General features: G+C 43.5%; 4 protein-coding genes across 5 annotated transcripts in view; 1 reads left to right on the top strand and 3 right to left on the bottom strand.

Moving 5' to 3' along the window:
• Positions 1-851: 851 nt before the first annotated feature.
• On the bottom strand, positions 852-5,104 carry LOC118423159 (betaine--homocysteine S-methyltransferase 1-like). Its single transcript, XM_035831169.1, has 7 exons — positions 4,768-5,104; positions 3,944-4,134; positions 2,946-3,140; positions 2,471-2,582; positions 1,889-2,070; positions 1,472-1,550; positions 852-1,176 (listed from the first exon to the last, which is right to left on the bottom strand). Exons 1-7 carry the CDS (start codon positions 4,784-4,786, stop codon positions 908-910), a joined length of 1,047 nt encoding a protein of 348 aa, XP_035687062.1. The 5' UTR covers positions 4,787-5,104; the 3' UTR covers positions 852-907.
• A 1,157-nt stretch (positions 5,105-6,261) lies between these two features.
• On the bottom strand, positions 6,262-8,527 carry LOC118423152 (lysosome-associated membrane glycoprotein 1-like). The gene has a single exon (XM_035831156.1). The coding sequence runs from the start codon at positions 8,361-8,363 to the stop codon at positions 6,279-6,281; it is 2,085 nt and encodes a 694-aa protein (XP_035687049.1). The 5' UTR covers positions 8,364-8,527; the 3' UTR covers positions 6,262-6,278.
• A 1,673-nt stretch (positions 8,528-10,200) lies between these two features.
• Positions 10,201-13,723, bottom strand: LOC118423153 (GPI mannosyltransferase 1-like). 2 transcript variants are annotated; one of them, XM_035831158.1, is made up of 3 exons: positions 12,739-13,723; positions 12,021-12,188; positions 10,201-11,128 (listed from the first exon to the last, which is right to left on the bottom strand). In XM_035831158.1, the coding sequence occupies exons 1-3, from the start codon at positions 13,684-13,686 to the stop codon at positions 11,006-11,008; spliced, it is 1,239 nt and encodes a 412-aa protein (XP_035687051.1). In that variant the 5' UTR covers positions 13,687-13,723; the 3' UTR covers positions 10,201-11,005. The 2 variants fall into 2 exon arrangements, with proteins under 2 accessions (XP_035687051.1, XP_035687050.1); XM_035831157.1 differs by lacking the exon at positions 10,201-11,128 and having other exon boundaries at positions 11,806-12,188.
• A 766-nt stretch (positions 13,724-14,489) lies between these two features.
• The window catches only part of LOC118422377 (adenylate kinase 9-like), a 41,912-nt gene continuing 31,019 nt past the window's right edge, over positions 14,490-25,382 (top strand). The window contains exons 1-9 of the mRNA XM_035829897.1: positions 14,490-14,544; positions 15,400-15,513; positions 15,967-16,087; positions 16,648-16,700; positions 17,070-17,166; positions 17,604-17,716; positions 23,198-23,377; positions 23,941-24,072; positions 24,859-25,002. Of these exons, the coding sequence (XP_035685790.1) occupies positions 14,494-14,544; positions 15,400-15,513; positions 15,967-16,087; positions 16,648-16,700; positions 17,070-17,166; positions 17,604-17,716; positions 23,198-23,377; positions 23,941-24,072; positions 24,859-25,002 (1,005 nt within the window). The 5' untranslated portion in view covers positions 14,490-14,493. The remainder of the gene's footprint in view (positions 14,545-15,399; positions 15,514-15,966; positions 16,088-16,647; positions 16,701-17,069; positions 17,167-17,603; positions 17,717-23,197; positions 23,378-23,940; positions 24,073-24,858; positions 25,003-25,382) is intronic.

Here is a 25,382-nt window from a genome sequence, read left to right on the forward strand (position 1 = left end):
TCGTTTTCAATATTAATAGTTCAGACCTTCACGAGGGCATAAATGTATGGAAATGAACAAAAAATAACATTCATTTGAATCATTGAACGTAATAAGTGTAAATATAGAATAGAATTAATTGTCATGGATGTAGATTTTAATTGATATTAGACCTGTGTAAATGTTTTATTGTAGTTTACATTTTGCATTTCTAACTTTGTAGTATCCCAGTCCAATCAAAAGGAGTAACGTTCGACGTTCAAACGTTTTATCTCTACTTTTTGTGCGCCTAGCCAGAGTAGGCGTCTTATCAGAGAAAACGTCAGACGGGTAAATATACAGAAGGCGCTTTGATTGGCGTTGTTTACCCAGAGAGCAAAAGTCAACTACGGCACGTGTTGTTTTTGTTAGGTCGCCATTACCAAGCCACAATGTACTGACTTCTCTCATCTCCTTAGCATTACGCGGGACCTTATGGCTTATGAATAAAGGAGTTGTCTAAATTTATCATTTGTATGTGATATTTGAAAAAGGCTATTTGTTACATAACAATATGATTAACTTGATATATCAAAAACTGTACTATGAGTCACTGAAATGCATGTGACCATATGCTAGTAAACCAATTACTATAGTACCTTAGGAAGAGTAGGGAGTACTTTCTTCTTTAACTTATATAACAAGATAAATGTATGAACCCTACTTGTCGCTGGACAGTGATATATGGCATGCTCTACAATGCTGTGCGTGATGTGCATCTATTTGCAGTACTTTGTAGTAGGCGAACAAAAATCAAACGATGACACTTATTAAAACATCACAATACAAACATCTAATAGTTCTCATCGATGTAGAATCAGTTTACGGTTACAATAGTTTGACGAATTTCTTAGTGATGAGACTATGGAGCTTCTTGTCGGTGCCATAGTTACAATAGTTTAACGACTTTCTCAGTGTTGAGACTATGGAGCTTCTTGTCGGTACCATAGGCGAAGTGCTGGCTCATGTCGGGGGAGTACTTGCTGGCGGGCGGTGTGCGGCCCAGGGACTCGGCCAGGGTCCGGGTGAAGTGCGAGGCGTTCCCGCAGCACAGCCCAACGTACTGCAGCCCCAGCTGCCGGCACCGCTGCCCGAACTCTGCGATCATGCTGCGGCTGCACAGGAACGCGTCAAGGTCCGTGGGAAAAGCGCGCTCTCCTAGAAAAAAGGGCAATCAAGAAATGAAGCCTCAATACCCACCTGTGTCTGTCCCTGGAGCTATTGAAACAAAGATGAGCGCCAATGCTATATGTCGTAAGGAAAACATAAGTTTCACCTATCATATCTAATCACAACGAACAGCTCATGACCCAAATTAAAGAGCAGTTGCTTGATATGATTTTGAAAACGGTCAGTTGTTTCAGTCAGTAACCTTAATAGACGTAACAGCTCATGGGTCTAAGAATGTTCTTTCTATGAGGAACTACAATCGTGTGTTGTTAAGGATACACACCTTTATGGTTGACCAGAGACTGCATGGTCGGCCTCAGCTCGTCACAACGGAACGGCACGGGCAGGGCGGCAACAGGAACCTACAATCACGCACAGGACTGCTATTTATCGGTATATCCAACGATACAGCGACATTAAAAGGCAAATAATCGGGCTAGATAATGGTTATCTCTGCGATTGCTATATGCCACTTTACTACCGGCAGCATGGTAAAAGTGATTTTCAAAAGATTATCAAAGAGCCATTACGAAGATGTAACCATATACTTATAAACCTAAACTCTCATGAAAGATATACTTTTCTACCTGTAATATAAATTGTTATTTTGTTAAAAAATAAGTAAAATTCTATAGTCACTTTTTGCAGTTGTCTAAGTAACTTGAATCTTCCGTATTCTACACATTGAATTTTATTTGACCTTGATCTTGTCCTTTATCCTCTCCACCAGCGGCAGCATAGTGAAGGGCCCCCGCCCGCAGTTCAGCCCCACCACGGCGGCTCCGGCCTCCTCCAGGGCCCGCATGGAGTCCAGCAGGGAGAGCCCGTCCACACTCCGGTCCGCGTCTTTGTGGAACGTCATGCACACAACCGCCGGGAGACCTGGTCAAGCAACGAAACATCATCTTCATCATCACATCATCATCAACATCAGCATCGCAACATCACATATTCATCTTCATCATCACAACATCGTCATCAATATCAGCAAGCGTTAGTCCACACTCCGGTCCGCGTCTTTGTGTAACGTCATGCACACAACCGCCGGGAGACCTGGTCAAACAACGGCGCGGTTAACAGACACACAGCATTAGTTGATGCACTGTGCAAGTTACAACTAAATTTGGCAAATTTGTCTCAGTTTCAAAACGTATCAGAAGTACAACATATCATAATATATAGCTAACAAAGGTGAAGACATGAAAAACGCTTTTTATGGTAGAGTATAGAACCAAACGTTTGACGACAACGCAAGCACGACGTTGCCAATATAGAAACTCACCTTTGCTGTACTTGTTGATGCACTCCAGCGCCAGCTTGGCCTCAGCCACCATCCCGTACGTCTCTGCCACGATGAAGTCCGCCCCCTCCTCCACTGCCCACTCGATCTGTTCCTGCAATGGAGAATCGTGTCTTAGTCACTTAGTCGCATTTCAGCTTTTAAAGATTGGAGTGCCGAAGATGTTGAATCATAAGGAGACATCTCCGACTCTCCTATTCACAACCGAATTGAAACTTCCAAAGTCGGTAAAGTCTTTGAAATCTAGTACTTTTAGACTATCTCTTTGGCAATTCTCTACTACTTTTCTTCAGCCCGTAGAAGAGTCTGGTGAAGGCTAACTTTGTTCCGTGAGTCCCAACGATATCTTTCTATCGCAACGGGTCAAATGTGCCGGGTAGCCAATATCAGCCCCCGTCTCTGTTAAGGGATGGTCGGTGGGCTCAATTGTAGGTTACTGCATCATTGTTTATCTTACCTTGAATATAGTGATACACTCCTCGTGTGTGGAGGGCACGTTGGGGTCGAACACGGTGGTGTTGCAGATGTTTCCCGCCATGAGGGTGCCGGTCTCGTCCGCCACCTCCCGGGCCAGCCTCAGGGCGGTCCGGTTCATGGGCTCCAGGTCAGCCTCGCGCCCGATAACCCGCAGCTTCTCACGGTGCCCGTAGTACTGGGTGGGAGATATATGTATATGTTAGTGTTACTGATGTTTCCCGCCATGAGGGTGCCGGTCTCGTCCGCCACCTCCCGGGCCAGCCTCAGGGCGGTCCGGTTCATGGGCTCCAGGTCAGCCTCGCGCCCGATAACACGCAGTTTCTCACGGTGCCCGTAGTACTGGGTGGGGAAAAGGGGATCTTTGTTCAAGAAGATTTGCATCGTGCAATGGTTAGTGACCCTGCCTCTATGTGATTCGCTTGTCGAAAGTAGCCAGGGGTAGCCTGGGTACCATCCGGATAGTAGTTCGCTCCTATCTTCGCTTCCGCTATCATGATACACAGAAACACAGAGAAGCGACTGTATATAGTGTATAATGAATGTCAGAGCTAATAGCGACTGTATATAGTGTATAATGAATGTCAGAGCTAATAGCGACTGTATATAGTGTATAATGAATGTCAGAGCTAATAGCGACTGTATATAGTGTATAATGAACGTCGGAGCGAACTACTTTCCGGCTGGTATCCAGGCTAAGCCAGGGGAGTTTGAACCTGTAAATACTGTACATATCGCTCGTCTTCTCTGTCACAAACAGTGATAAAATAGCTCTTCAGTCAGTTAATCCGATTGGAGAGGGCTTTTCGTTTTCGATGTTGTATGTTGTTGAGTTTGATCTGAATGAATGTAAAAATAAAGAAACGAAAATGGAAACAAACTACTAGTATCTGTAGACAGTGTCCTAACGGCACGTCTAAATTTTTTGAGTGCTTTTTTCTTAGCCTTAAAGTAAGATAATGCAGTGAAGGTTAAGTTCACCGTGAATGCCAGCACTACGTCACTTCCGGCGTGTACGAACTCCCGGTACAGCCCCTTCACCAGTTCCGGATGTTCCACCACCACTTCCGGTACGAACGCTCCGGCCTTCAGGTAGCCGCGTCGCTCGAACTCGAACAGATATCCCTCCGCCACGACAACGGTCTCCCCAGCTTTCAGGCGCTCAAGCAATCCTGTGACATAACGTTACATTTGGGAATAAGAAATTAGTGAGTCCGCTAATGCGATTTAGAAGTAATCTTTACCAAACTATATGTTTCATACAAAGAACACTCGTATGTAATAATTTAATTTGGCCCGCGCCTGTGGCGTAGCCAAAAATCACTCCAATATTTGTGTTTCTCACAATGCACACTCTATGGGAATACTGCATTTTCCCCACAGTTACTCTATGCCACTTCAGGCTGCATTCATCAGCTCGTTCGGCACCCATCAATATAAAGTCCTGCCCTTTGGCTTATGCAACGCGTCTTCTTCCTTTGTGGTGGAAGTAAATGTTCTGTTCTGCCATTTCGAGCCAGGCAACAAAACTATCCACATTGCGAGAGCATGTCAATAATCCGACATAAGGCCGATAGACCTTTGACCTGTTGAGCAGCCACACATCCCTGTATGTATGTCGTTTGAATGACACTGTACCCGGAGGGCGTTCTATGTTATACCCCGGTGATTAAGTGAAAACAGCGCAAGCTCTATACTGCGAAAAACAACTGTGGCTTGTCACCAGTTGACACAAGGTTTAGACACTTATAATGAAATTTGTTAAAAGCAAAGTTAAAACAGTGGCTAAGAAAGAAGCAACGTACCTTTGGGTTTAGGCGGCATGGTTGGCTGTTTACTGATTCACACCAACTTCTTGTTGGCACTTTTGACCTTTCTTTGTCCTTGCTTTGAGCGACGGCGCTCAGAGCGGGCAATTTGCAAACGAGGCAGGGAACAAATCTATCGTGTGGTGTTTTATATACGGATGTGAACGTTCAAATCAGCGGTAAAGAGTAATACATTCCAACGATTTCTCCGAGGATCATAACAATGTTGGTATCATATGACTCGACTTAAGCTTGATATTATAAGATACACCTGCTACAGAGCAAGAAAACGCACCTGTTTCTAAAATGGGCTGGGCGGCGATGTTCAGCTAAGGTACAAGGGTCAGGGCGAAAGGTTGGGTTTTCCTCCGGTAAGTTTGTCTCCAACTAAGGGCACGGACACTCACTCAGACCCCAACCGTCACAACTACAAATTTAACACCTGGTTATGTAAACAAAAACAAAGAAACAAAAGCACAGATTTAGAGAAAGCCTGGCGAATACTGGATCAATAGGCTGTCCGTGTAACTTAACTGCTAGAGCGCCACAGTTGAGCCCCTAGCTCCGATCAAGGGCGTTATATCACAACGTCCTTGCTCCGATCAGTTGGTAACTGAGAGACTCCGGTTCAAATCCTGGGAAGGTCATCTTGGACGGGGTTGCACCCGTCATTTGGATAGACGTAAAATGAGGGTTACATGTCGAGGAGGTGTCTGAAGCGCGCTAAAGGGGGAGGGGGGGTTATATCAACCCTTCCCTGTAAAAACATACCCTGCTACAGAAACAACAGGCAAACTTGCTGCACTATTTGCCACTAGGCACATGCCGAGTCTGAAGGAATTTAGCAGTACCATGACACTAAATAATTACAGGGCATCAAAAGGGTCCATATGAACGATTTGAAAGATGCAATGACTTGACAATATCACTTTTGTACGCATTCATTTTTATTCACAATTTAGTATGTACACTTAACCATTATTATTATTGGTTTTTGTCGAGTTGGGACTTTTATTTACACACTGTTATGGTTGTTTACAATAACAGAGCTGTTGCACAGTTTTCTAAAACACAGAGTTTTTTTTTCTCTATTAAACCCTGTGATACAATGGGATTTACTGGGTTAAGCCCATAGCTTTCTTTGACTTTGAAATAAGAGAGCTGTGACCCATTGTTGTAAACCACAGTTTTTTTTCTAACCATATAACACAATAGAATCGACTCAGGACATTTAAAGATATTTTGAACTGTTTGAAACAATAAAAACTGTTGTACATTTTTGTAAACCTCATGTTTTTTTTCTATGTAATGCATTAGAGGCTATTGAGCTATGACTTTTATTTTATACTATCTACATGTTGTTATATCTCTTTAAAATAATAGAGCTGACATACATTTTTTGTAATTCACGAGGTTTTTCCTTTGCTTTACTACCCACCTAGATACTTCACTGAGAGACTTAACCCTCCCTTCCTCTGAAATTAAGATTCACGAAAGGAATCCAAAGATCATTCGATGAAGTTTTTGAAGAGCGGTTCTTTTTCTGCCTCTGTTCGTCTCCTTCTTCTCCAGCAGATGCAGCTGATAGTGGCGATCACCAGCACGGTAGCAGGTAGGGTCGAAGCTAAGATTACAATGATTAAAATATAACCAGTTTGTGCACAGTCCTCCGCTGTGAAGAATTTACCCGACTTGTCGACGTGAAACGGCTGGAGTTGAACTTGACGCACCAGCATGGTGACTTCCTTGGTGACCGTGACGTTGACGTCTGCGAGGCACTTGTAAGATTTCCTTACGTCGGTGGAGAAGACGTTCAACGTCATGTTCTCCACGCGACGCTGTTGGTTCGGGGCTATCGTCTGTGGGAAGAACACCGGGAATTCCGTGTAGGACAGTTCCGCACTAGCTAGTCGGTACCTGCCGCTACGTCTGTCGATAGACTGGACAAAAGTAAATGTCACGCAGAACGTGGCGTTGTAGAACTCAAGGGTCAAGGAGGAAACGTTGTTTTGACACGCACCTGATACGGCGGCGGTGACTGGGACGTTAAAGACTCCCTGCCCAACTTCTGCATCCTGTTTGACGTACTCGACAATAAACTGTACCCCCATGTTGGCAAGTAAACAAACCTGTCCTGTGGAGTTTTTGACAACGTAGTGGCCTTGTAAGGGTTTTGTGGGCTTGCTTGGAGTAGGAGGCGGTGTGGTTGTGTAAGGGGGAGTGCTGTGGGGAGGTGATGAGGGGAGGATCGTTGTTGCAGGGGCAAGGGTGTCAGTCGCGTCGGTTGTTTGCATTGTCGTGGTCACTCTCGTCGGTACCGTCGTGGTGGCGTTCAGAACGGGGTACATCGTGGTACGCAGGTCCTGTGGACACCTCGCCGCGTCGCTGAACCGGCCGCCCTCCACCCCGAACGGCTGCACCTGCATGTCGACGATTTCTAACGTCACGGTCTGTCCTACCGTGAAGTTCCGCTGGGAGTCGCACCTGTACGATTTCCCCAGCTCGGTGTCCAACAGAGACAAGTCGTTCTCCAACTGGATGTCCGACGTGTTCGGGTCTTGGGCGTTCGGGAAAAACCGCGCGCTACGTTGGTACCCGACCACGAGGCTGTTCAGAACGTACCTTTTCCCGTCAGAGTAAAAGGATAAGCTAAGGTTAAAGGTGTCGGTGAACATCAAAGTCAAGGTCGCCTGGTCGTCCTCACATGACCCGCCCACACTGCTGTTCGCGGGAAGGACGTAGGTGGCGTTTCTGTTCTTCCCGCCATCCACGCGATACGCCACACGAAACAAAACTCCCATGTTCGCCAACAAGCACACCTGTCCTTCAGAGTTATTCAGGGAAAAAGATCCAACGGGAAAAACTAGAGAGGGGGTGACTGGTTGGAAGGGGGTTGTGCTTGTTGCAGGGGGTTCCGTTGTTGGGACAAAATCTTGGGGACACTCCTGTGGAAGCGAGAACGTGCCTTGGGTGTCGACCTCGAACGGTTGGGCCTGGATGTTGTGAACAGTCAGATTGGCGCGCAGTGGGACATTCACATCTCTGGCTTGGCTTAGAGTCAACTCTTGTTCCCTCTTGCATAGGTATGACTTGGGTGTTAAAGCAGTAGATTGTGTCTTGATCGCCTGAATGCCTGAGACCACAGACAAGAATGTCATGTTCGGGTGTAAGGCGTCTGGAAATAGAGACGGAATCAGCTGGTAGTAGATGGAAACTTTGGAAAGCCAGAAATGCGTCATAACGGGTAAGTTCCTGGAAAAGGTCAAGTTCATGCCGAACTGTCCCATATATGTAGTGATGTCGTCAAAGCTGATGTTCATGACGGCCGTCTGCTCGTTGAGGAACCCGTGTGCACATGTTCCGCTGACGTAGCTGTTGTTGGGTAGAGGGTAGGCCACAGTGTCCGTAGTGTTGTCGGTCCTGAGGTACTCTACATGAAAGGTGGCCGAGATGTCCAACAGGAGGCATTTCTGTCCCCTTCCGTTTTCCACATAGAAATGGCCGACAGGAGGTAGTGGGTCACTTGTAGCCTCACAGCTTGCAGTACCAATAGATCCCGCTAGTAGAACGAGCCTCGCCAACAGCCCCAGCATCTCAACAAAACGTTGAAGAGCAGATTTGAATAAAATCAAGAGCTGAATTTCTAGCAGACTTGCCCACTATTCTGTGGCAACTGGGTCTGCGAGCCCTCGTCACAATGTTGTGGCGGACCTAAGGACTTTGATCTGGCACGTGGGTAGCTTTGTGAGCTTTGTTGATTATACACAGTTGTTAATGATTGTCCCAGTGTACACATCCGTAACCCAATAGCAGTCGGTGGTTTTGGGGCGCAGCAATAACCCAGTGTCATTTATGGGCACGGGACAGGATGTAACTAGATATCAGGCAATCAGACACTCTGGAATGGTCATGTGGGCTCTCCAAGCAGAGGTTAGGCTCTGGCTGGTTTTGGGTACTTTAGCCGTTTTATCGGGCTTTTTATTTCGTGAGGTATTCTCTTTGCTGTACGTCTGTCTGTCGATAAAAGAAAACCTGTCAAAATGGAATGTCCGATTAAAAAGTCTAAAAAGACGTCAAAAACACATCGGAGTTCAACTCCTGCTCGGAGAGTAGTAGTACGATCTCACGCAATAAGCGTTTCGGTAATTGTTTTATGTGGGTGGAAGTTGTTTACTTGTAAGAGGGGTGTGTTTGACAACAATGTTTACTTGTGATACAGGTATATTGTAAAACAAGGAGGTTCAATAAAGGAACACAGGTGTGAAAACATGTCTTTACTTCCAGGTTATTTATCAATGTTCTTGCAAATGCCACTTTGTCCAGAAAAAAAACCCTCATAAATAAAGGCTCAAACAACAAACTTTTCCAGATACCAGGTTCGAGTATGTCAAGAAAATGGTCTAAATGATATCTGTGAAATAGATATAATATATACAATTCAAACAGCATCGCCACTGTGGACTGAAAATTATGGTGAATGGAAAGACCTTGACATTATCATGGGTTAAAAATAACAACACAATACAGGAGGACTTTGCTCTACTCCAGACAATACAAGTAAACATTCTATCAATCTATACTCCTCTCTTAAATGTTTCTATGGCAGGCCCTGGCTAGAAACATTCATGAAACATGTCCTAAAAACATATTATATATTATCAATCTTGAAGAGCAAATATATGAATAAAAAAACACTTGAAATACACTTTTACCTCTTTCTGATAGTAGAGGTACTAAGTTTAGAACACAAAAGTAGAGGAATACTCTAATCACAAGTTCTCTTTGATGAGTCCATTGAAATCATTCCAGCCTTAGGCATACAGTACATGTCAATATCAAAAGCAATTAAGGGTCTCCTGATTAGCAAAACTTCAAAACTTCACATCAAGCCAAATTGGCACTATGCAGTTTCCTGGCTACATGATAAAAACTGAAATGAAAGCGAGTCACTGATTGTATTCAACATCATAAAAACATGAAAGATTATCAAAAGTTCAGAAGTCACCTAGCTAGTTGCTATATTAGCACTAGTAGTAGTAATAGTCTTTTTTTTTAATTCAAATAAAAGTCTTTAATCAAAAGTTTTTGATTATACTGCTGCTGGGGTCCCTGACACAGGGGTAGGCAGCAGTTGGCTAGTCTTCACACCGCACTTCCAGGCAGCCCCACTAATTCTTCATATTCAAATTTACCAGTTTTCCGTTAGAAAACATTGGGTGATGTACATATGCTCGACAGTTTACCAAAACCTAAAAATACTCACATCACTAACACACACTTAGGCCACAGCAAGTAAATTTTATGCATGACATCCACGCACGCATTAATTTTTGCCTGATTTCAGAATTAAAAAAAAGACTATTTTTTCCTTTGGAGATGGTCAACATGACGAGAAAGTACCAAAATGGGCAAATATGTTGTGTTGTAGGCTAATGGTTGTACTTGTAGAAGTGACACTAGCCAGGTAGTCATGGATGTAGTTATAGAAGTGAAACTAAAAGTTTAGTTAGATAGTTGTAAAAGTGGCCCCAATATGGAAGCCATGAGTGTTGTTGCCATGTTGGTAAGTGATACCAGTCTACCACACTAATGTCACCATTGCTACACTAGTTCACGTCTTGAATACAGAAATGAATGCCTGGCTTGTAGGCTGTGATACCATGTTTCGTCGCTTCGATTCTTTTTTTACATTTGGTGCGTACATTTAGAAAATTTAGCCATCTTGTTTTTTTTTAACCCATCGTTGTTTTTTTTGCCCTATCTCACTATTTTTGCCATCTGCAGACGATGTCATCCATAAAATTTAATTGCTGTGGCCTTAGTGTACGATCTGGTTTATCCTCTTTTTGTTCACCGCCTATTGAAAGTTAAACATCAAGTTAGTGATCCTTCATATTCAATTTGACCAGTTTCCCATTAGAAAATAAGGGCTGGTGTACATGTGCATTCAGCAGTTTAACGAGAATCAACACATTGATGCCAAAGAACAGAATCCCTGCCACCCATATGTACAAGAAGTGTTCTGTCCTTGGAACATCTTCATCAAGCTAGTTACTGATCCTTCATGTTCAACTTGACCAGTTTCCCATTGTAAAACAAGGGCTGATGCACGTGTGCATTCAGTAGTTTAACCAGAATCCACACATTGATGCCAAAGAACAGAATCCCTGCAGCCCATATGTACAGGATTACAGGAAGGTGTTCTGTCCCTGGAACTTCTACTACATCAATTCAGCTATTGACCCTTCTTATTCAACTTGACCAGTTTCCCATTGTAAAACATAGGCTGGTGTACGTGTGCATTCAGCAGCTTAACCAGAATCCACAGATTAATACCAAAGAATAAAACTCCTGCCACCTAGCTACTAGTAGTACATGTACAGGAAGGTAAGTATTGTCACATCAAACCAGTTACTGACCCTTCATATTCAACTTCGCCAGTTTCCCATTAGAAAACATGGGCTGGTGCATATGTGCATTCAGCACTTCAACCAGAATCCACACATTGATACCAAAGAACAGAATCCCCGCAGCCCATATGGACAGGAAGGTGTTCTGACCTTGGAACATCTTCATCACGTCAGTTATTGATCCTTCTTGACATTCAACTTGACCAGTTTTCCATTGTAAAACATGGGCTGGTGTACATGTGCATTCAGCAGCTTGATCAGAATCCACACATTGATACCAAAGAACAGAATCCCTGCCACCCACATGTACAAGAAAGTGTTCAGTCCTTAGAACATCTTCATCAAGTCAGTTATTGATCCTTCATATTCAACTTGACCAGTTTCCCATTAGAAAACATGGGCTGGTGTACATGTCCATTCAGCAGCTTAACCAGAATCCACAGATTGATACCAAAGAATAAAACTCCTGCCAACCATATGTACAGGAAAGTGTTCTGTCCCTGGAACTTCTACTTCATCAAGTCAGTTATTGATCCTTCTTGACATTCAACTTGACCAGTTTCCCATTAGAGAACATGGGCTGGTGCATATGTGCATTCAGCACTTCAACCAGAATCCACACATTAATACCAAAGAATAAAATCCCTGCCACCCATATTTACAGGAAAGTGTTCTGTCCCTGGAACTTCTACTTCAACAAGTCAGTTATTAATCCTTCTTGACATTCAACAATTTCAACTTGACCAGTTTTCCATTGTAAAACATGGGCTGGTGTACGTGTGCATCTTGCAGTTTGACCAGAATCCACACATTAATGCCAAAGAACAGAACCCCTGCCACCCATATGTACAGGAAGGTGTTGTGCCCCTGGAACTCCAGGTAGTAGGCAGGCATCAGCCACAGGGCCTGTCCCAGGAACCACAGGGTTGCCATGGTAACGACATGGTGTGTCCGCAGCCTCAGGGTGGGCAGGACGACAGGAAGTAGGCTCAGGTACCACAGGAAGTACTGGGCATGATGGGAAATAAAGGCAACAACATGAGTCATTCTATATAGTATACACAACATTCATATAGTCCTTCTGTAAGTAACATTTGTACTTGCGCATAGGTTAATTCATTTGTATTAGCTATATCTACTTGTTTGTTTGTAGATGATCTTAAGAAATTTGCTTTACTGTGTACATTTCATAGGATTCCTGTCATGCAGTTTGATGTAATTTTTGTAATGATGTATCTTATGATGATACAAATGTACATATGCCCTTTTATGTAATCACATGTATCTAAAACAGCCTTGCATTGTAAAAGTAGTTACACTTACAGTGGATTAGTTAAACTATACTGATTTTTGTGAGGCGTAGCTTTTATGAATGTTCAAGTCAAGAAAAGCTTGAAATATAGTCATGTGCTCTCTCTGCATAATGTGACAGAAGCAAAAGCAGTAGCTTCCTCTTTCCTTGAAAAAAACAGAGTTGGTCTGTAAAAAATCTGAGAAAGTCCAATTTTTTGTGCTGAAAATTAGTTAAACTTTGATCCAAGTTTCAAATCTTGCCCACCTGTGATGTACAGACTTTGTTGAAGGTAACAAACAGGAACGTCTGCACGAAACAGCAGAACGGCAGGTCCCTGTACAACCAACACGACACCGCAACCAACAGGACAACCTGCGGCAGGAACGTCACGATCCCCACCGCGAGGGACCACTCGCTCTCCGACGACAGGTACAACATGTAGAAGTACACGGAGAAGTTGTGTCTGATGTCTCTCCTAGTCAGGTGGTACAGATACGTCTCCTCAACAAACTCCTGTCCGTACATGACAAAACACAACCCTGTCAGCAGGGTGAACGTCACAACTGATGTGAGTACAAGCTGAACTCTAGACGGGTTCACTAAAGACCTGACAAAGTCTAGCATCGTTTTGGTGGCTTGCTTGTGTCCTGTGTAGTCCTCGCCTAAGAGAAGGAACAGTGGAAGAGCGTACGTCGCGGGATAGATCCTGAAGTGGACGGCAGCTGCATACAGGATGGCGGCAGTCTTTGTGCATTTCTTCATGATAAAATACAACGTTCCCAGGACTAACATGATGGTGAGAGCCTCCGCATTACCTCTACTGGATACTCCCATAGGCAGGGGGTTGAAGAGCCACACCGATGCACATGTCTTACTCGTGTTAGCATCCACTCCCCTTAGCAGGAGAATCTGGTGCATAAAGTACCCCGCTATCACGTCACTCAGAACAAAGAGCAGCTTGCCGAACACTGGAGTGAGGTAGATGTTGGGAGTCAACATTAATGCCAGTAGGGGGGTGTATCGGTAGGTGGCCCGGTTGTAAGGGGACTGTCCGTTAGTGATGTACTGTGCAGCGTCGGAGAAGACGTAGTAGTCCACGTCGGTGTACTTGACCAGCATGGTGCGGTCCTGCCATTCTCCGTACGCTATCAGTGCGAGACGCGCCCCCAAGGCGAGGAGACAGAGGCACTCGATGGTCAGGGTCTGAATCATGGTGACTGCTGCGATCACACGTACAGTGCAGATGAGTATGGCAAGTTCGTCACTTTTTATTTGTGCTTTCACTTATCTGAAAGGTAATAGGTAACGCATATAACGTTACATGAAATGAAAAATACAGTTACTAGTACATGGTTAGCAGTAGTAGACAAGTAGCCTTGTGTGTACAAGGCTTGCCTGACGTATAAAACACACTTTTAGCGACCGTTCCACTGGTAAGGACCCTACAACGGTGTGGGAGCGATCTAACAGCGAGAGATTGTGTTGTCAAGCAGATTAAAACATATTGGAGCAATGTCGCAGTCACTAAAGCTAAATTAGGTTGCTTGATTTTTGTCAACACAACAGCACACGAGTCATCATCATGGATTTCACTCACACATACCTGTAAAATACGTACCCAATTCGCCGCTTTTGTTGCAAAAATAGAATCCTGCGGATGCTATGTTTGTGTATTAAAACATTTCAGTCTGTATCATCCCATGTACCTTCCAAAATAAAGAGCTACTGCAAAGAAACGCGAGGAAAACACTACATTTTTGCAAATTTCCGCCATTTTGGATTTGGCGCTGGCGCGTTGCATTGTGGGAACTATCCTTTGGATCCTATAATTACTTGGCGATGGTAGGGGTGCAAGAAAAATAAAATATTTTTAATCCAGTCATTTTAAACACCATTTGCATATTAAAAAGAAATGACATCAACTATATAATGTTTTGTCTATATGCTGAAGTGTTATATGCGTTCTAATTTTACTATCATTTAATTCATCGAATCTCTTACCCCTTTTTCATATATGGTATGATCCACGGATTCTATGGCGACCAAACAAATATGGCGGACGTAGAACAGGTGAGACTTTGATTTGAATTTTTTGCTAATTATCTATCCCGTTTCGAAACTTTACAACAACTTATCGACGTTTTTGACAGAATAAAACGATGGTTCATCTCCCTTGTGAATATAGTTTCTGTACATGCCCGTACAGCGGAGTTATCTCGGTTGAAATCATTGCGTGATGTTGTGGTTTTAGGTTCAGAATCCGTTGAGTGAGTTAGACAGCATACAAAACATCAGGTCACTTGTTGATTCCAAGTCTTATCGTTTGTAGCATCCGATTCATTCAAAGTTTTACGTACCATATACATACTTGGGATTAAAAAGAAACAGCTAACAATGAATTCAAAAGTTACCAACTCTTGAGAGAAGACAATTTTGTCTTGTGGCTTTTGACAACAGGACTGACCATGATAATCGTTGTATCAAATTGGTTCATTTATTCCCGCTACTACATACGAGTATATCACTGCTGTCAGATAGTGTCGATCCAACGTATACATAAAGTGTCTCTACTACTTATGAATTACCTAGGATAGATAATGAAAGACTCATTTTATATGACACCAATTACAATGTCAGACTTAAATTTATATAAACAGCATACGGTTACCGTACTATTTTGCTGGTCAACTTTGTGAAAGTTTCAGAACATCTTTGTGTCTTTCCAGTTCTGCCTCAAGTCAATCGGGACAACTGGGAAAATGAATTGGGTTATGGTTTAATTTTAGGGTTAGAACTAAGGTTGGGTTTAGGTTAGTGTTAAAGTAAGTCTTTTTCTTGATGACAAGACATCTAGCTCTAGGGACCATCCAAGTCATGGTTTCGTGTTGTCTTACATTTGTTTGTGAACTTTGAATGATCCTGTAGGCATCTGTTGATGAGGGAGGGGGGAGCATTGGACCAGGGATCAGTGTCATGAGTCTGAGCGACCTGCCCGAGGAACTGAAACCTCTGGAGGGAGACCCTTACAGTGAAGATGAGGTATGGCATAAGTTTTGCTTCTTCCGAAAGTTTTGCTTCTGTTATCAGAAACAAATATTTACAAGTAAAGCTTCCTCACCTTTTTAAGACCAACTTACATAAAGTAAAACCAAATATCATCACAATCCATTCAGAGGCATTTCAGACTTTCTTAAGTTATGCTCACCACAAATATGCTGAAACGTAGACAGCTACACACACACACACACACACACACACACACACACACACACACACACACACACATTGCATACACATACATGAACACACTCACACATAAGCACACAATACAATACTAAACCTGTAATTTTGTGGAAATAATTTCCATCGGGTTGCTTCTGAAATTATAACTGTTTATTTCATCACATACTAGTAATGTATGTATAGATCTTTTATCGATGCATGATATGCTGAAAGAGAACAGCATCATTTTCTGTTTTTTCTTCATTTCAGACGGAACTGAGAGCCCTGTTGTCCAAACCGACATGTTTCATCGTGATTGGGAAGCCGGGGTCCGGCAGAACTATGCTGGCACAGAAACTAGCCATGACATGGAAGGCACAGCTGGTCAATCGTAAGTACTTACTTCAATGTCTTCAAAACTTTTATTGAAGTTTTTAACTGTCATTCAACACAAGAATTTTCTCACCTCAAATTTTCGGTCGCACATCCGTCGACCTTCGTAAGGAGTGGTGATTCAATTACTCTGAGCACGTGACCTAGGGACGCATGACTCAAGTAAAGAATCATAAGCGGGGGCCAATATACAGCTGACAGAATGAGCTTTCATGCTTTTTTGTTTGTTCACCCTTTCCAAGTACATGCATTTTGTGTTCTTTCAGCTAAATTTTCTCTTGTTAAACATGACAAAATGTTTGTATTAGAAGCAAGGATATATTCAGCTTCATATCTAGACCATATTATAGCATTATGATTACACCTTTATTTTGTCATCTGTTTTGATCATTTTCAGATCATATTTAAACCAAATCTAATCTAGTTAGTTCATATGAACTTAAGGGTTAACTACATTAAAATCTCATATCCTGTGACTTCAAAAACATCAAAATGGTCCCCCTTTCTTTGTTCAAAAAACTAACTGCGCAATAACATTCAATTCTTCTTTCCCTTCAGCCACGGACATCATCAATCAGAACATAGAACTGCAGACAGAGATGGGGATAAAGGTGGGTCATGCATCAACTTCATTTTTCCTGATTAATTTTAATTTATTATTACACTAATTATACAAGCAGTATATAAATAGTCAGTATCTGAAACAGGGTCCTGAACAGTGTGGTCAGAGATGTTGCTATGACAGGCCTCAAATATCTTAAGACTCGTGTCCATTACTACCTTCTAAAGAAACAAGACCATTTGGCAGCTGAGAACACTTGTTTAGTCTCTGAACAGGGGAACTAGTCTAATAGCTCTTTCAACAGTAGTCATCTTCATATCTGTGGCTATTGTCCAGCACAGCAGATTACAAAAGAATAGGGTAGCACTGATAAAGATATATGGAGAAAATCAATCTTTATTTCTTATTCCTATTTCAGTGCCAAGAAATCCTGCTGCGAGGAGAGGCCATCCCAGAGGAGATGGTGGCTAAGATGGTTCAGGATAAAATCAACTCTTCTGAGGTCACACATCACGGTAAGGGGGCTGTTACTGCCTGATGTTCTGTGGACTGTTCCATTTTAAACTTTCTCAAAGTTTCTGCAGGGTACAGTGCAGAATCCTATTTCATCCCCCTGGCCCATTTCATCATAATGACTTCCTGTAGTAGTATCCGTATGACACTACTAGTAGTGTCCATTTACAGTACATCCATCAAATTTTAAGTGATCTTGCCTCCAAACCAGGACTGTCTGTAGCTTTAATTATTTTTCCATCTCACTCATTGCTTGAGAGCCCATGCTGTTACTTTTCATTGTTCAATCTGTCATTTTAAGCTTACAAAAATGCATTTTCTTCATTTTCTTCATTTTCTCAACAAGCAAATTTACATCATGCGATAGCCCTGCTCCTGCTCTTTTGACTTTTCTTACCACTAGATATCTTTTTTTAAACGGAACATGTGTTTTGCTCAGGCTATGTGCTGGACGGGTTCCCCTGTATGGATGAGAGCTACATGAACATCCCAGAGCAGCTCGAGCTGGTCAAGAACTGGAAACTAAAACCTGACTTCATCGTCAACCTCAAAGTAAGTGTAGTGTAGTTTACATTAGTTTGTTTCTTTGTTTGTTTGTTTGTATTTCATACCTGGTAAACTGCCTCTTGGTGTAACACACCAGGTTTGTACTGAACAACAATAAACAACAATAAACAACAACAAGTTGCATATCCACTCACTCTGGAAAAGTTCCCTACTTATTTTAATAAGTGTAGTGGGTCCCATAATGTGCTCCAAATGCACAGAGAGTTAGATGGCTGAGGGCATCAAAAACAGTAGCGGAGTCAGCACTGTGTGGCTAAGCTTGTGGTCACGGGATCTAGAGGTCATGGGTTTGATTCCCGGCATTCCAGGCTAGACATTGTGTCCATGGGAAAGGCACTTTACACGACTTTCCTCACTCCACCCAGGTGTAAAAATGGGTATCTGACTTAGGTTGGGGAGGTAAAAGGCAGTGGAAGGAGAGGGTTGGGCTTCATCTTCCGATACTGTGCCCTAGACACAGTGGATAACAGCCCACTGCATCTACCATCTCAGAAAGGCTACAGGACTAACTGTACCTAACTATCTTTTACTGGTACTTTCCTTTTTTTTTTTCAATCTTTATCAATCAAACCAACATACCTTGAGGATACCTTGAGGATACTTCGTTGTAGTAAGGCTCCCGCCTGTTGGCACAACCTCTAGATCTTCATTCCTTGTATCTCTTATGCTCCCAGAACTTGTCCAGCATTGTTTTAAAAGCGTTCACACTGTTTGCTGTTACCACTTCCTCGGGCAAAGAATTCCACAATCGAACTGTCCTTGTGGAGAACGACTGGCGTCGCACATTAGATCTGGCTAGTGGCACTTTAATCTTGAAGCAGTGACCCCTTGTTTTGTCGAGGTTTCCTAGCTCAAAGAAGCTCTCGGGATCGATTCGCTCTTTTTTGGTCATGATCTTATAGAGCTGAATCATATCGCCCCTTTCTCTTCTGTACTTGAGAGTTGGTAGTTTTAACTTTCTGAGTCTGGAACTATACGGCATCCCTTTCAGCGAGGGAACCAGTCTTGTTGCCCTATGCTGGACTCTCTCTATAATCTTTTGGTCAGTACTAAAATGGGGACCCCAGACCACATTTGCATATTCCAGGTGTGGCCTGACCATACATTTATACAAAATGGGTACTGAACTTTCATCTAAATTGGTAAACGCTCTCTTCACTAGCCCTAAAACCTGGTTACCCTTCAGAGCTGCTGCTGCAGTATTAACATGAAACTTAAGCTGATCATCCACTGCCAAACCTAGATCTTTCTCAACTCTAGTTTGCTCTAGCTCATGACCACCTAGTGTGTACTTAGCCCTCTGGTTCTTACTTCCAAGATGTAGAATCTTACACTTGCCAGCGTTAAAGGGTAACTGCCAGATTTCTGACCAGTGCTCCACCGCACATAAGTCACGCTGTAAAGCCACCTGGTCAGCATGTGAACAGATGGGTCGGTAAATTTTACTATCATCTGCAAAAATCTTAACTGTGCTTGTTATCACATCGGGTAAGTCATTTATATAGACAACAAATAGAGTCGGCCCAAGTACACTACCCTGCGGAATGCCACTTGTAACTTCACACCAAGGAGACTGTGAACCATTTATCACAACCCTCTGTCTTCTTTGGTGTAAGAAGTCTCGCATCCATGTAAGAAGTGTACCATCAATTCCATATGCTTTAAGCTTCACTAATAACCTCTGGTGGGGCACAGAATCAAAGGCCTTCTTAAAGTCCAAATATACAGAGTCGACTGATTCACCCCTCTCCAGGCTTAGGGACCAATCATTCATGACATCTAATAGTTGGGTTGTACATGATCTTTTAGGGACGAAACCGTGCTGTGAGTCAGTGAAAAGATTGTTAACCATAAAATGATCCACCAAAATGTCTCGAATGATTGATTCCAACACCTTCCCAACCACGGACGTCAAACTGACTGGCCTGTAGTTACCAGGCTCAGTCCTGCTGCCCTTCTTGTGTATGGGTGTTACATGTGCCTCTTTCCAATTTCTAGGTAGTTTCCCAACACTTAGTGATTTATTGAATATTTGTGTAAGCGGGTAAGCTAACTGGTCAGCTAGTTCCTTCAAAAGACTTGGGTGCAAATCATCTGGACCCGCCGACTTGGCAGGGTTTAAGTTGGCAAGTTTATCCCTAACTATTTCCTGACTGGTCATAATCCTATCAAGGGTTTGAACTCCTGGTTTGGTACTCATACTGGGAATATTGGCCATGTCCTCATTAGTGAACACACTGGCAAAGTATTTATTTAATACATCTGCTTTGTCGTAGTCTGACTCTGCTATATTGCCATCAGGCTGAACAAGACTAGCTATCTTGGGTCTGGTACTCATACGAGATTTTGCATACCGCCAGAACACTTTGGGATTACTTTTCAAATCCTTAACTAGCTTTCGTTCGTACGAACTACATAGTTGTCTTGTCAAAGACCTCAAATAGTTCCTTGCCTTAGCATACCTCACGTAGTCATAAACTTTACCAGACTTTGCCCACTTAGACCATGCCCTACTTTTTTTCTTTCTAGCCCTCATTGCCTGTCTATTCATGTACAGCTTGTTTGGTTTCTGTTTGGGTTTCGTCAAAGGTATGCAGTCATCTACAACCTTCCCAACGATACCACAGAACTGAGACCATGCTCCTGTCACATCCAGATCCCCCAGCATTTCGTCCCAATCTACTTTGCTGAGGTCCTCCTTAGCCTTCCCATAGTTGCCTTTCCCAAAGTTTCGTCTTGGCAAAGACTCTGTGGTTTTGTCAAACACACAGTCTATGGAAAAAGTTAAGCAGCAATGATCCCCTCTCCCCAGCCCGGGTGCATACTGAAGATTACCTATAGTCATGACTTCATTTGTAATTACCAGGTCTAAGACTGAAGGTTGCTGGTTTAGCCTGTGTCTAGTGGGTTCCATGACATGTTGTGTGAGGAAGTTGTCATTCAGACAATCCAATAGCAACTGACCATGGTGACCTGTACCCACTGTCGACATCCCACTACACCAATCAATCTCCTTTATGTTAAAATCCCCAGTAATAACAACATGCTTGGCGTTCTCCTTACACACCCTAGACAGTAAGTTGCAGAGTTTGGTAGTGCTATCTACTGGCTCAGAGGATGGGCTCCTATACACACATCCTACAATTAAGGAGACCTGATTTCCCAACCCAAAGTTCAGAAATAACTGTTCATGGAATCCCACAGAGCCATAGTCGAGTACCCGCACCTGTAAGCTGAGTGATTTCTTGAAATATATAGCTATGCCCCTGGTCCCACTGGGTCCAAGATTTAGCTCGTCAGGATCAAAATTTGTGTAAATCTCGTACCCATCCAGAGCTATTGTACACATTCTGAGTGGGTTAACTTGAGCCTTCGGAATTACTTCAGTCAAAACAATCAAATCTGGTGGGTCATTTGCTATAGAAAACATCAATTCCTCCCGCTTGTTGGGAAATTGGTCAGAGTTTGTGTATAATACTGACAATGGCCTGTCATTACAATAGAAGGGTTCCCCCCCATCCTGTGTAGTGTTGTGCCCATCCTCGTCTGCCTGTCATATTCTATTTCTATTGTTCTCCCCCACCAAACCACACTGGCGCTTTTCCTCACGCTGCCTACGGCTGATTTCCCTTTCCTTCCTAGTCAAGTCTGGTGCAATGAAAATGTTCTTAAAGCTACTGCTGTTGTTAAGCAGCTTGGCCCCTTTCAACAAGTGGTATCTGTCAGATGGATCGTTTAGAGATACAAGCAACAGCCGGTTTTTGCCGGGAGTTACCTTACCTAATCTCGTGGTTTTCTGGATCAACAAGTTTTCAATACCCAGTTCCCTAGCCACATTCTGAGTAAAGACTGTGTCGTGGTCGTCAGTCGACGACTCAGGAACATTGTGTAAGATTATGTTGTTTTTTCTACGTACTGTTTCAATGTAATCCTCTACTGTAACTATACTTTCGTCCCTCCTTCCACCGTTATGACTTGCCACACTGGCTTCCCTCCTAACATTACTGATGTAGTCTCCTACCATGGTAGCTACTGCATCCTCTTCTGTCGTCGTGTTGACATTTGAGGACACAGTACCCTCATCCCTCCCAACCTCTACTTCAGGTTCTGTAGTGACATCCCCCAACAGCTCGTCTAACTTCTTAGTGACATCCCTTAAGGTGCCTACTACCGACTCCACTATGCGATCCTTGTTTACATCCCTTTTGTTTCTTACTTTTGCATCCATATCACCCATAATACACGCTGCACAAGTGAAATCTAGACTATTTTTGGCAAGAAAGGAAACAGTGCTATCTGACAATTTAGCACAAGAACTGTGCCACCAGAAACTACACGAATCACAGTAAATCCACTGCCCTCCTTCTATATGCTCGCTACCACAGAAACATGAATCACTGGCATTATTTGCTTCCTCTGTCTCAATTTCCGGAACCTCAGGTAAGGGAACTCGCTTACCTTGTTTCCGTTCTGACAATTTGCCATGGTTACCACATATAATACCCGCTTGACTCTTTTGCACGTCAACCACTGCTTCCTGCCTACTCTGGTAGGTTTTGTGCTCTACATTTTCTTTAGGCTGTGCTACTCTTTTCTTATTTCTTTGACGGCTAGTGAGGCTTGTTGACGCCTCCGACGACCCGTTTGCGGCCGTGCGGTCGGAAGCCGACCTCTTTCCCTGGAGCCTCGTTGTTGGCATCCTTTACTCGGCTTTTCCCGCCGCGGAACACCGGTACACGACGTTGCCCTCCGGAAGACAGCGACACTGTGGCACACGGCGGTTCCTGCCGGGGAAGCTGTTCTCCTGACGCTCGTTGTGACTCGCCGGGGAGGGGGTACGAGTCCCCACCGCGGTTCCCGGTGCCTCCTACGTGGAACTGGGACTCGTCAACCGCGAAATCCTGACTCAATGCCGGGCCTACTCGTTTAGTCCGAAAAACTGCTAGTTCACCCCGTCAAGAGACAATAGCACTGACACTAGAGTGGAGAAAGGCTCGACGACTAAAATTTTTCAATATGGCGCCGAACAGGACACCACGCGGTCTCCTCTAAAATTCCTCAAAAATGCGCCTGGAGCCCTAAAAAAAAATCTGCTAAAAACTACTCCAGAGACGAACTAACTCTTTACACAGCTAAAAACTAAATAGCCACGAGCTAAAAACACATAGAACTAAAGTTAAAAACCAGTATTGACTGGATTGGGAACGGGAGCAAGTTGAGACATGTCTTCTCTCTTCACGCATGCGCATATCATCCATTGCAGAGTACACTCAACAGTAGCGCTACTGAATATTATTGGACTAGTTAAACTGTCCAACATAAAAATTGGACTCACCCAAATTTTTGACTGAACAGCACCAGTCTTTGTAAAGGAATGAACAGTCCACTGCTGTCGGGACGTCACGTTACGCAGATAGAGCACATGACTCAGTGAGCAGTGGATCAATTGTTTCTTGTTGTCCTCAGATTCCCGACAAGGACCTGGAGAGACGGAGACTGGGACAGAGAGTGGACCCCCTTACTAACGAACTCTACCCAGAGGACATCTGGAACCCAGAGAAGCCAGAACCCAAGGCACAGAAGGGGGAGGGTGAGGAGGAGGAGGAGGAAGAGGAAGAAGAGGAGGAAGAAGGGGAGGGAGAAGAGGTGAGAAGGATGGTCTATTTGTTAGGATGGTTTGTTTGTGCTTCAAACTCTAAAATATAACACTTATAGAAAATATGCTGAACAAACAGTTTCATGCTTTGATGCTTTTATTAGTCCATAATCATATACTTAATTATGACAAAGATTTGAAGTAAAATGTTTTCATCTGTAAATCCATGAGCTTTTTGGAAGGAAAGGACAGTAAAAATGTTGAACACAATTGCTCCATTGTTGTATTGTAGCTATAAAGGGCGAGCTTGTCAGATTATTCAACTATGCTGGATACCAAATTTTCATATGGCAGGGACAGATGAATGGTAATGGTTATCATGTTTAACACCTATGTTACTTATACAGCTACAGTTAAAGAACAATCCTAACTTGTGCTACCAACACATATGCCCGGACATTGAATTCCTGTCCTTGGTACTGACTGGATGTGCTTGTTTGATATGTGCCAATAAAAGAGTCCAGGCCTTGGTGCTGAATTCCTGTTTGTTAAATGACCAGCAGATGAAGGGATGTCTGCATTTGTTTATTTATTTGTTTGTTTGTTTCATTAGGGGGATGAAGGGATGCCCCCAGAGCTGGACCCAGAGATTCTGGCCCGACTGGTGAAGAGAGTAGAAGACCTGCCAGAGTACATCACACACAACATTCAGGAGTACAAGGACAACATGCTCAGGACACTAGAGGTAACTTCTCATCACCTAACCCCTAACCGTAACCCTTACCCCTAACCCTAACCCTAACCCTACATCACACACAACATACAGGAGTATAAGGACAACATGCTCAGGACACTAGAGGTAACTTCTCATCACCTAACCCCTAACCCTAACCCTTACCCCTAACCCTACATCACACACAACATACAGGAGTACAAGGACAACATGCTCAGGACACTAGAGGTAACTACTCATCACCTAACCCCTAACCCTTAACCCTAACCCCTAACCCTACATCACACACAACATACAGGAGTACAAGGACAACATGCTCAGGACACTAGAGGTAACTACTCATCACCTAACCCCTAACCCTTAACCCTAACCCCTAACCCTACATCACACACAACATACAGGAGTACAAGGACAACATGCTCAGGACACTAGAGCTATGTTCAAGTCACATCCTCCAATTTTCACACTTGTGTTCCTTGAGGACGATCTCTCCATTCAAATAAGTATCTCTTACTCTAGCTGGCCTCTGACTGAAACATCTTTAAGTTTTTAACCCTGCCATTGACCTGTCAGAAAAGAATACTTTTGTATGAGCCTTTTTCCCATTTTTCTAATGAATTCAGGTTCTCTCTATTTAAACCAATGTCTACCTTCCTGACCATCAAAAGAAACCTCATGTTGCAAAGCCTGTCTGTCTATATGTCTGTCTGTCTGTCTGCCTGTGAGACTACCAAGTTTTTAGTCAAAAACTGAAGTAGTAGTTGTTTTTCTAAAACACTACTTTCCGTTCTCCCCCAGGACTACATGGCAGACCATGACCAGCAGTACCTGATCGAGCTGGACGCCAACAGCAACCATCGCCTCCTCTTCTCCCAGCTCATGACCAAACTGGACACATTCATCCTGCGCCGTGCCGCTGTGCCCATCAGACTCCACGACCAGGTGAAACATTGTCTCTTCTTACTAACTTATTGGTGTCTTTATCTCGATTTGGGCCCCTATGCTGTTATTTTGGCCCCTATGCTGTTATTTGGGCCCCTATGCTGTGATTAGGGCCCCTATGCTGTTATTTGGGCTCCTATGCTGTGATTTGGGCCCCTATGCTGTGATTTGGGCCCCTATGCTGTGATTTGGGCCCCTATGTTGTGATTGGATCCACTATGCTGTGATTTTGGCCCCTATGCTGTTATTTGGGCTCCTACGCTGTTACTTGGGCCCCTACGCTGTGATTTGGGCCCCTATGCTGTGATTTGGACCCCTGTGCTGTTTTAACCTAGCCTGGGTACCATCCGGATAATAGTTCGATCCTACGTTCGCTTCTG

Source organism: Branchiostoma floridae, chromosome 9, assembly GCF_000003815.2.
Source record: "Branchiostoma floridae strain S238N-H82 chromosome 9, Bfl_VNyyK, whole genome shotgun sequence".
NCBI classification, from domain to species: Eukaryota; Metazoa; Chordata; class Leptocardii; order Amphioxiformes; family Branchiostomatidae; genus Branchiostoma; species Branchiostoma floridae.